The sequence below is a fragment of the Mytilus californianus genome, unplaced genomic scaffold, assembly GCF_021869535.1.
Source record: "Mytilus californianus isolate M0D057914Y unplaced genomic scaffold, xbMytCali1.0.p SCAF_1, whole genome shotgun sequence".
NCBI lineage: Eukaryota > Metazoa > Mollusca > Bivalvia > Mytilida > Mytilidae > Mytilus > Mytilus californianus.
In genome coordinates, this window is record NW_026262581.1 from 118316639 (window position 1) to 118328929 (window position 12291).

At 32.1% G+C, this 12291-nt stretch overlaps 1 protein-coding gene across 5 annotated transcripts; it reads right to left on the reverse strand.

Annotated features, from left to right (window-relative positions):
• Positions 1-1833: 1833 nt before the first annotated feature.
• On the reverse strand, positions 1834-11378 carry LOC127732092 (uncharacterized). Of its 5 annotated transcripts, XM_052241163.1 has the most exons (3): positions 10589-11378; positions 5237-5344; positions 1834-2842 (listed from the first exon to the last, which is right to left on the reverse strand). In XM_052241163.1, exons 1-3 carry the CDS (start codon positions 10872-10874, stop codon positions 2367-2369), a joined length of 870 nt encoding a protein of 289 aa, XP_052097123.1. In that variant the 5' UTR covers positions 10875-11378; the 3' UTR covers positions 1834-2366. The 5 variants fall into 5 exon arrangements, 3 of the variants coding, with proteins under 3 accessions (XP_052097123.1, XP_052097118.1, XP_052097109.1); XR_007996067.1 differs by lacking the exon at positions 5237-5344; XR_007996060.1 differs by lacking the exon at positions 10589-11378 and having other exon boundaries at positions 5237-6967.
• Between the last annotated feature and the right edge of the window lie 913 nt (positions 11379-12291).

Genomic DNA, 12291 nt, shown 5'->3' on the forward strand with positions numbered 1-12291 from the left:
CTCTCTTAACTTGCCAGATCCAGAATTTGATCATTTGGAAATAATCAAATGCAAATGGAAGCTGTTTATTAGCTAATTCGTTTAAACGAGTTAGCTTAGTTGCTTAAACGAGTTAGCTAAGTTGTTTATACAAGTTAGCTAAGTTTTTATAACGAATTAGATAAGGTAAGTCGTTTTAACCAGTTAGCTAAGTCGTTATAACGACTTAAAAATAAAACACCACCCTGACACTAACCGGCTTCCGTAGGAAACCTCTTATCAGGGAATAATCCTTTTTTTATTTTTTATTCCTTTTTTCAATAGTCAGGATTTTACATCACCCTTTCAGCACCACCTGACTAAGGTGTTTCAGGGTTTTAAGAATATAACAACAAAAGACTATTGTTTCACCAAGATATGAAAAACTAAAATATAAATCATCTGGGAATGAACCTACCTTCGTGCAAAAAGTTCATCATACGTATGAACATAGTCTTCGTATATATTTATTTTTGTTGCAAAAATCCCATGCCAAACGAAAAAAAAAAAAAATTAAAAAAACTAGATAAAATAAATGTATGAAAAATAGTCATTTTTTTTTTAATATTGTAAGATGGCAACCAATACGCTTTACAACGTTCAGTTGTTGTTAGGCTTTACAATAAAAAAATAAATTTTTAATGTGGTGATTTAAATCAAGTTGATAAAAAGGTATAAACAAAATACCAAACTCCAAATTTGATTATCGATATCAGCACCTAAAAGTTATACAACAGAGTTTTGAACCGAAGTATTGTTCTATTTGTCAGAATAACCCCTACAAGTGACGGTTCATACCCTTTATTATATAACATGAAGGTTTTTTCTTCCATTTAAGACAGATAACAAATATCCCTTTTATCCCACAATATTTGTGATTTGTTTTAAATCATATCACTACAGTAAAGACCAAAAAAAAGTTAACCATATTTATTTTCCTTTAAATTCAAATCTTTATGTAAAAAGGTCTTTATCGGGTCATAAATATATTATTCGCCATTTTTTATGGTACATATACATGATAAAAAGCTTTGTTCTATCAATAGTAATCTCAAAATACAGTCTCTGCTCTGTAATTTATACCAACTTCTCAAATAAGGAGTATTTTGTGGTCAGCAAACATGACTAATTTAGTTTCTAGGTGTTGTCCACAGCAAATCAACTTTCATATTTACTGTTTATAGTGAAAAAAGAACGGTTTCTACGGTTTACATTGTCTGGACATCCAAGAAATATCAAAATTATAGAAACATTGCCCAATCATGTTATGCACAAGAGAACAGAATTGCCCGATCAGTTTTTAGATAAAAATTCCTAAGTGTCAGGGAAATTATTACAAATTTTATACTTGGTTTTGGTGTCAGTTGGGGTGAGACTATACTCGACTTGGTGTAGAGGGAGGTCGGATGAAACTCGTATGTGTATGTGGCTGACAAGTAATTTGTATGCTGTTCGTGTTTTTTAGGACTTTATCATACCACTAGGGTTTCTGAAATTGTCCGGTTACCTTTAAAATAAAAACACAAAGTTCTGTTCAGTTGGAATACACAGATAGTACACCAACTGAACAAACTTGTTTATATAGTACCCGGAGAAATTATCCCATTAATCAAATAAAGTAATAAACGTCGGTACTAAAATTTTGCATCTTTGAAGTGACCGTTGAATTACCCTTATTTAAACTCTTAACCTTCCCAATACACTTAAAAGTAACATGTGTAATGGGGTTTACGTAACATGGTCATTTAGTAATCTGAATCGAGTGTTTACTTACATCATAAACCCCACTGGCTAAATTTGTACATGGTCTATAAAACTTTATACATGGACATTTATCTATGGACAAGTGCAACTAAACTATGTATACATTATATTTCAAACTTTGAAGAATATTTAATGAAAACTTCTCTATAATAATACTCCCCCACTCCATTTAATGTTGGAGCTCCAAAATTTTGGGGAAAAAGACAAATCAACAACACAAATAATTGAAATGAATATGTACAAACAAATTGAAGCATATAAAAAAAAAAATATCTGTTTTTATTCTTAAAAAAAAAAAAAAATTGCGTTTCCAAACAACATATGTGGGTTGTTAGGAATAGGGCTGATATCCGTTCCAAATGTATGCAGATCTGGAACAGTAACATTGGAAAATAACATCGTGTTCTGGATGAGATTTCCCTAAAGAAGAAAAACAGACAATTAGGGCAACTACAAATATTTCAACACACTAAAAATTTGTATAGATATATATATATATATATATATATATATGCATATGAATATTAACATTCTAAACTCAAATGGCGAATTATATTAATGAACTTCTTGCGTAAAAGTGAAGTTCAAGTTAAATTCAAATGTAATCCATCTCTTGGGGCATACAAAGAAGCATCTGGTAAATTGTTACATAAAAAGGATCTATAAATATTTGAAAATTGAATATTTCGTTTGACACATAACTTTTTTAACTGTGAATTTACTATTCTTACATTTTCTGTCGTACTATTGTGATCTATTAACCGTGGTAAGATGGAAGTAATTATAATTTTCGCTTTGCTTTTAATTTGAATATTATGTATCAAATCACTATAATAGGAAATTATCATGTCAACTGAATGGTTTTGTGCAATATTATTAGACCCTACATGAACAATGACAAAATCTTTATTTTTGAGATTTATTCTATTGGACGATACATAATCACTCAACCTTGCAATTGTGGCACCAGGAAATGCCTGTGTTGTGCACCCATTAATATCTTTAACATATTTTGGGATTGATGAACAAATAATGGTGCCCATCTTCAACTTAAATAATCCTGAAAATATTAAAAATAGATATGAAATAAGTCAAAAAGAAATTTAATATAATCAGTTATCATTTTTAAAATACCGTATGTTGTCCTGAACCTTAATATCTGGTAATGGTGTCAGCAACCCATCATGTTGCAATAAAATGTATGCCATATAAGGATGCTTTAGTACCTTTGATGTTATATACCAGTTAATCCATGATAGATTAACAACATTTTGTATTTCCAAGGATTGCTCGTTTAGAACATTTTTAATTTTAAATCCCGTCCAGTCTGTCTTTAAATTACAAGATGAAAAATTTGATAATGAAATATTAGAAATATGAAAAGGGGGTTCAATTTTTAAGAATGATGGGCACAAAGGCAGGTAAATTAGTGGAATAATAACACAATGTTTACCCGACGTTAATTCTAATAAAACTGTAGTTCCTTTATTTCGTCGTCTTACTATGATGAACAGAATAAAGATAAGTATTATAATTGTACATATAAGCAACGCAAGAATTAAATGATCCCATTCTAAAATTGAACTAATAGATGGAATTGTTGATTTTTGAATTTTATTTGATGGTTTTGAAAATACAAATGAAGGTAATTCTTCCGAACGAACATGTGATGTTTGCTGTAAAATTAATAAAGTTGTAGATAATTTCCGTATCTTCATCATAGAAAAAATACATGCTATTGTGGTTAAAATTGTAAGACCCAATGTACATAATATTAAAATTCCATTTGTATCGGGCCAAACAGATTTGACATTTATTTCTCCTTCTAATAAAGGTTCAGTTAAAGATTGGAAGATTTGTTCATCATTTTTAGCAGCTTGAACCATTTTTTTCATGTTTAAATGTAATTTTTGGTCAGCTACAACTCTTTCTTGAAAAGAATGATTATACATATTAAACATTGGTAATAAAACATTTACTTGTTTAGAAAACACAGAATCTGCTGCCAGAGAAATTAATTTAGACTCATTAAAAAATTGTTGTAGTAAAGCTAAATTAATTGGATGAAAAACTTCAGTTTTATTTAATTGTTTATGACATTTAACAAATCTTGGAGGAAAATACCAGTGTTTAGTTGTTATTGAACATTGACAAGATAAAGTTATGACACACATGGAACATCCATGTTTAATATCCTGATATCTTGGACAATCAATTACTAGATTAAAACTGTTATAAATTAAAACAGATGTTGCTGATAATTCAATAGCAGTGGGTGACAAGTGATTTTCCAAGAAACGAAAATCACAAAATTTGTTTACTACTGACTTATCATTCGCAAATAAGCCCATGACACAAGACATTTGTGTTACTGGCGTAAGAGATTTGTTGAAACTGCATAAATAAGTGCCATGTTTTTTACAAGTTGCCAAATTTGCCTTTTCCATTGTGACATAGTATTGTTGGTGTGAAGTAATAGCTAAATATTGTGGTAAATTTAACAACATTGTTGCATGAGATGAAGTAGCATTTATTGGAACTGGCAAAGAAATTATTTCATACAGCTTGAGAGGTTCCTTTTCAGGGGAAATTGGAAATTTAATTGTTATATAAACACTATTTCTATCGATATTTGTTCCAAAATGAAATGTGGCATGCTGATAGTACCATTGAGGTTCTTTATTTACTAAAGCAAATCTTGAGTAATTTGTTGATAATATATTGTCGATGTCCTGTATAGCTTTGTGCAAAGAATACATGGGGATTAAAACAGGTGTTAATTTTCCTTCAATCAAACTCTGCAAAGATGATATAACTGTATTTACTTCACTTGATATGGAAGAAGCTTTATAACTTTGCATATTTAGTAAATTTGTCAAATCTAAAATATGAGTTTCAATATTTGTAATAGTAGACTGAAAATGTTTAGTAATATTACCAATTGCATAATAATTTTTCATTACTTCGAATTGAATATTGTCCATGCGTCTGTTTGATGTTGTCATGTAAGATGAAAGATGAGATCCATGTTGACTTAACGCATTTGCCATTTTTATACTTTGTTTTTGCAATGCATTTAAATGTGATGCTAGTAAATTTACATCATCCATTGTAGCTGTCCCAAAGAATGACTTTGAAAGACTACCAATGAAGGGTAGCAATGCGCGTTTTGATTTCTTTTTAATATTAATAATTGGAATATGCAATTGTATGAAAGCAAAAAGATGGGCAATTTTAGCCCTCGTTTCTTGTTGAATAATATTAATGTTAGTTATGATGCTTTTAACACTATTACATGCATTTCCAGGAATTTTTCCACAAAAATTTATAAAAGGTTGTATAGAATGCAATGTTGGTAGTGGAACTTCAAAAGTATGTCGCCAATATTCATTACTTATAATAATATGTCCATTATCTTTAAAAACCGTGCCATAATTAATACGCTGCAACGTACCATCCACTTTCAAAGTTGAACCCGAATCTGTGTTAATTGATGAACACATTGTTAAAAGAGACATTATCAAAATCAACAACCAGTATAGTGTAGCTGTCCATGGTTGTCCTAAAATGAAAAAAAATGGGTGGATTTAGTCATTTTTGAGTAATGTGTTGATCAGGCACAAAACTCTAGCACAATCAAACAACAGACTAATCTGTTAAAGAAAGTAGACCAATCCACGAAATTTTGTGCAGGTTTCGACTAGGAAAAAAAAAACCAAAAAAAAACCAAATATAGCTATGAAGTTGGACAGCATACTGTACACTAGTAGAATTACAATTTTGAAAATGCTCTTATTATGTAACTATTGATGTTCAGGTTTATTTTCAACTTTTCTGATAAATGATGGCTTTTTACGTTTTCTTACTTTTCCTTGCTGAGTATGCGTTACAAAATAATCTTCAATTACTGTTTCAGGTAAATTCTGTTCTGGTTCCCAAGTTTTGGAACCATCCAACCATTTAACATAGAAATGACGTATACCATTATGTTTATTTATCTTTAGTAATTTATCTACTGGAAAATATATTTCATTTTCGTCTATAGTATCTATTAATTCGTCATTTCCACTATCCTTTATATTTTGGTCTCGATTTTTATTTTGTGTATCGTTTACCTGGTGAACCTCCTTTGAAGGTAAATCCTGCTCTTCAGCAGTATGAGAATCATTACTTTTTGCATTATTTTCTGTTTTTCTATCAGAAGCATTTAATTTTTCTAAACCTTCACCAGGTCTTTCTGCTCTATGATTTCTCGGATTTGAATAATGTTTAAGTCTGCTTGCATTTACTACGGACTTTAATTCTTTATGATCACTACATTTACGTAATCTAAATGTATATTTTGGTCCAATCTTTGTAATATAGAATGGGCCTTCATATTTGTCTATTAATTTTGGAGATTTCCCAACTGGAGTTCGATGCAGACGCAACAACACTTTATCATGAAGCCTAAATTCAGGTTCTGCCGTTTTTCTATCATAGTATTCTTTACTTTTCTCTTGTCTTAGTTTTACATTTTCTTTTGCAATTTCTCTTGTAATTCTTAAATTCTCAATTACTTCATTTATGTATTCTTGAGCATTCTTTTGCAAATTATTTTTAGGTTCTATTGCGACATCAAACGGTAATCGCATTTCTTTTCCAAAAACCAAAAAATAAGGTGAATGTTCAGTTGACTGAGTACATGGTGAATTCCTAAATGCCATTAAAATACCTGGCAATTTTGCAGGCCAGTTTTCTTGATCTTTATCACAATATGCCCTTAAAGATTGAATTAACGTTCGATTGTTTCTTTCGCAAAAACTATTAGTTTGTGGATGATAAGCTGATGTGAAATGTTGTTTGATATCAAAATTTTCAGAAAGAGCATGAATAAGATTTGATGTGAATTGTTTACCTAAATCACTTACAATTTTAGATGGTGCTCCAAATCTTGAAAATATTTGTGCAAATAATACCTTAGCAACTTCTGTTGCTTCTTGATTTTTCATTGGGAACCCCTCTATCCACCTTGTAAAAGAATCTACCACTAATAAAACGTACTGATAACCTTGTTTGGTTTTTGAAAGTTTAAGAAAATCTATATGCCATCTTTCAAAAGGACCATCGATTGGCATTGATGTTAAAGGAGGTGGTCGAATGTGCTGATCTTTCTTTATTCTTTGACATCTGTCACAAGAATGTATAAAATCATATACATCCTGGGGCATATGTTCCCAATGATATCGTTCTTTCATTGCCGCCATTCCTTATTCAATACCTAAATGGGCACCCCCTACCTCATTATCATGAAATGCTCTTAATGCATCTTTTCAAAGAACTTTAGGCAACACGATTTGTCGTATCAAGCGTTCTTCTTTTGTTAGTTTTCTTAATCTTTTCTGAAACCAATGGTACAATACCCCATTACATAAATCTTAATATTCAGATGTACCTATTACTTTTCTTTTTCTTTTGTCATCTTCGGGTAACTGATTTTGTTCTTTATATAAATATATATCTCTTATATCTGGGCATTCTTTTTGTAATTTACCGATGGCTGGCAAATCGTTTAAAGTTTCATCTACCTGATTTGTTTCGATGAAGGAAATGACTGGAGTGTTATCATAAATGAACTGCACTTCTACACGTTCATTTTCTATTACACATGCATTTACTTCTGCATTGTCATAGTTCCTACGGCTTAGAGCATCTGCTACTACATTTTGCCTACCCGGTTTGTGCACAATTTTAAAATTTAACTCTTGGAGTTCTAAAGCCCATCTCGCTAACCGTGACAAATAATACCCTATTGCACTTTTTGATGCATCAGCAGTCACATGAAAAGGCTTGTTCATTTTTTTGCATGAACTAATATTGGTGCTGTTACTAATGCTTGTTTCAATTTTTCAAATGCTATCTGTGTTTCTGAAGTCCATTCAAATGGGATATTCTTTCTTAACAATTGATTGAGTGGATTTGTAATTGAAGAAAATTTGTTTATAAATCTGCGATAATAATTTGCTGCCCCAAGAAAAGATCGTAGTTGAGTTTGCGTTTAAGGTACCGGATATGTACTTATAGCTTTAGTTTTTGCTGGATTGACTTGAATACCTTCTTTCGAAACTATATGTCCTAAGAATTTAACTTGTTTAACGGCAAAGCTACATTTTGAAGGCTTTAGTGTTAAGTTTGCGTCCCTTAACCTATCAAACAAAAGACGAAGATGTTGTAGATGTTCATCAAAATTTTTGCTGAACACAAGAATGTCATCTACGTATACTAGTACATTTTTTCCAATTTAACCCCCTTAAGATTTGAGTCATTATCATTTGAAAAGACACACAACTGTTTTTCAGACCCATTGGCATTCGCGTCCATTCATAGATTCTATTTCTAGTAATGAAAGCTGTTTTGTGTCTTGTTTCTGGGTCAATTTGAATTTGAAAATATCCAGAATGTAAATCAAATGAACTGAATATGTGAGCTTCTGATTCTGCTAGACAGTCAAATACCGATTCTAGCCGTGGTAAAGGATGAAAAAGAGGGCGTGTCTGAAGATTAATTTTTCTATAATCACAACAAAAACGAAACGTTCCGTCTGCTTTTTTTTACTAAAACTACAGGCGAATGATATTCACTGTTAGACTCAACTACTATTCCTGCTTCTATTAATTCATTAACTTGTCTGTCAATTTCCTTTTGCATTACTGGATTTTGTCTATAAAAAGGCATTTTAATTGGAGTAGATTCAAAAGTTTCAATTTTATGAGCATATCTGTCTGATTTCCCCAATTCCTTAAGATTTGTAGCAAAAACATCCCTTTGCGTTTTTAGAAATTCTTGTAATTGCCTCTTTTGTTCTGAATTCAATTCTGAATTTGATAAGTTAAAGTCAATTGGAGACTTTTCAAAGTTTACCTTTTCATGACCTGTCTTTACATTATTTACTGAAGTTTCATTTTGTCTTAATGGTATTATGCACGATATATCTATATCGGAAATGGTGGCTAAAATAGTATTATATTTGATAAAAATTTCACTCTCAGTAGGATTGCAAAGTTTGAACATAGCTCTTCCTTGTTTAACTTTTACTAAACATTTGGCAGCCATTAAATTAGCATTTTCTAATTGTTTTACTGGTTCTAATAATATAACTTGATCTTCAACACTTTTTGGAATTTTTACTGGAACATCAATTTGATATAGAGGCTTTAACTTAAGGTTCTTTTGTGATCTTGCAAAACCTTTGTTTTCATTTATGGTACATACTGTAGATGTTTCCGCAATATACAAACTTCTTTTTGAAAAATTTAATGAAACATCATATTTTTCCATAAAATCAATTCCAATTATGAATGAATGGTTCAATCCTTGTACAATGTGAACTGGAATGTAAACTTTTTATCAGCAATAGCAATTGGTAGAACTATTTTTCCCAATAAAACTAATTGACGACCTCCTACTCCTCTAATAAAATTAAAATCTGGTTTTTCTAACTTGTATTCTGAAAAAAATGTTTTATAAAAGAAACCGGAATGTGCTAATGTTAATTCTGACCCAGTGTCCATCAAAGCGGAGGTTTTTGAATTGCCTATTTTAATGTTAATTTTATTCTTTGCCTCAATTGATGATGTTAGATTTACATCCGCTACTCTGCCTTTGTGCCTACCCCGAAAATTATTATCTAGGATAGGCGCGCACCCCTAGCGTGAATTATGCGGATTTTGATAATTAGGATCATAAGAAATAGCTGGGTAAGATTGCTGTTGAATAGGATAAGCTTGGTGTTCTTGTGAATAATGATTCTGATTTCTTCGATATGCATTATTTTGATTTCTTGAGTTCATATTTTGTTGACCTCTATTTGATCGTTGCCCTAATCTACATGCAGAATCAAAATGGCCTATCTTATTACAATTGTAACAAATTTTATTTTTAGCCGGACACCTGCTGAGATCGCAATTTCGTCTGTTACATCTAAAGCATACAAAATTTGGATTGGCATTTCTTGGCTGACTTTGAAAATTATTTTGTCTTTGCAATGTGCCAGAATCTCCTCTATTAATTGTTGAAATGGCTGCCAAAGATGCCACATTTAATTTTTCAGATAAATTTGCGATTTCAGCTTGCATCCCTACAATAGTTGCCGTAAGTGATTCATCTGGTGATTCAGTACATTTAATAGTTTTTTTCAGCCAACAAAGTCATTTCTCGCAACTCTTCCATCGATTTGGGTTTTTGTGGCATTACTATTTTTGCAAGAGGTCCTCGTAAACCCTGAATAGCAATACCAACAATCATTTTTACCGGTATGTCACATTCAGCAGTTTGTTTGATTACTCTTGCAACATAGTCATCCACATTTTCACCCGGTATTTGCTTAATACATAAAACATTTGTATCAAACAATGTTTTGTCAGGAGAAAATCTTTTTAAGAAAGCTTGCTTCAAATTATTAAATGATGTACGAACACTGTCGTCTGAATTTAAATACCATTGCAAAACATTTTCTCCCAACTGAAATGGAAATGCTGCGAGAGTCGCTGCTTCCGTCATTGAATGATACAAAACCCATTGCATAAACAATGTCCACCATTGCTTGGCTGATTGTTTTTCCGTAAATTTAGTTAAAGAAATTACATTAGGCATTCTCGCAGCCTGTACCATGGTTGATGATTAACAATTGGATTTGAATTTAACAATGGTGGAAAATTTGAAGAATTAGCATTTGACGTTGTTGGCTGACTTGTAACAGTTGGAAACTTATAATTTAATTTTGGTGGTACATTGGAAACATTAGGTACAAAGTTAAATTTATAATTACTTTGAGTCTTACTACCAAAGTCCACTCCTGCAGCTCCTTTTTCTGTTGTTTCCTTTTCCTTTGGCACTGACGCCGCAGCTCCCTGGTTTTCTGGTTGTTCCAGGTTGTCACTGGTATCTGGGTGTGTTTCCTCGATTGCTTCTTCTTCTGATATTTGTTTCAGGTCCTTCACTAGTGCTCCTTCTCCAACTTTGGATCCCGGTGCCGGTGACAACGGGTGAAATCCTTTAAGGTTGTTCATGCTTGGTTTGGTTGTCCTGGTTTTTCTACCACTTCTAAGCTTCATCCACTGGAAATCGTTTTCTTTTCCTCCACCACTTTTTATACTTGGTTTTGGTGTCAGTTGGGGTGAGACTATACTCGACTTGGTGTAGAGGGAGGTCGGATGAAACTCGTATGTGTATGTGGCTGACAAGTAATTTGTATGCTGTTCGTGTTTTTTAGGACTTTATCATACCACTAGGGTTTCTGAAATTGTCCGGTTACCTTTAAAATAAAAACACAAAGTTCTGTTCAGTTGGAATACACAGATAGTACACCAACTGAACAAACTTGTTTATATAGTACCCGGAGAAATTATCCCATTAATCAAATAAAGTAATAAACGTCGGTACTAAAATTTTGCATCTTTGAAGTGACCGTTGAATTACCCTTATTTAAACTCTTAACCTTCCCAATACACTTAAAAGTAACATGTGTAATGGGGTTTACGTAACATGGTCATTTAGTAATCTGAATCGAGTGTTTACTTACATCATAAACCCCACTGGCTAAATTTGTACATAGTCTATAAAACTTTATACATGGACATTTATCTATGGACAAGTGCAACTAAACTATGTATACATTATATTTCAAACTTTGAAGAATATTTAATGAAAACTTCTCTATAATACAAATGTTGCTGCTTGTCAAATCTTTTTCTCGTTAGTTGTGTTTTACATGTACATAAATCAGGTTGTTGGTTTTTCTCGTTTTAAATGTTCCTTCTTTTTGTTGTCATGTCGAGGCCTTGTATCGCTAACTATATTTAGTTTATTGTTGAAGACAATACGATAATTTATAGTTGCTCACATCCACGTCATTTGGAATCATGTGGATAGGTGTCTGATTGGCTATCATTATATAACAAGTGAATGGAGTAGAACATGGAACCTAAAAGTCAATACGGATAAGAATCAAGTTATGCATGTGCGAAAACCTTCGAAAGCAGAAAGTGAAGTTAGATTCCACTTCGATGAAATGGCCCTTGAAATAATTCCAAAAAAAGGATACCTCGGCTTAGTTATAACACAGCACCTAGACTTCAAAGAATCAGTTGATGAACTGGTATCAACAGGGAGCAGGTCACTTGGTTCACTTACTTCGAAATACTATGAAATAGACGGTATGGACTATACAACATATACGAAAGTGTTTTTTTTTCAACCGTTTCTTCAATAATAGAATACGCATCCGGTGTATGGGGCTGTAAACGGTATGATTCATTAGAGATGCTTCAATATCGTGCAATACGAACTTTTCTTGGTGTTGGTATGGTTACTCCCGTACCGTCTATAGCTGGCGAGATGGGATGGTATCCGGTTTTTCTTAGTACATAATGCAATGTAATTCGGCTACTATGAAGGTTAATCAAACTACCAGACTGTCGTTTGTGCCACAAAGTTTTTTAATGGGACCAAGAGATTTCTAAACGATACAGG

Coding starts and splice junctions, on each gene's coding strand:
- LOC127732092 (XM_052241149.1), bottom strand. CDS start 10,874: ATGAAGCTTAGAAGTGGTAGAAAAACCAGGACAACCAAACCAAGCATG. Junction 5,345..10,588: donor CTTTGGTAGTAAGACTCAAA/GTAATTATAAAT, acceptor TTTTCATTTTAG/GACAACCATGGACAGCTACA.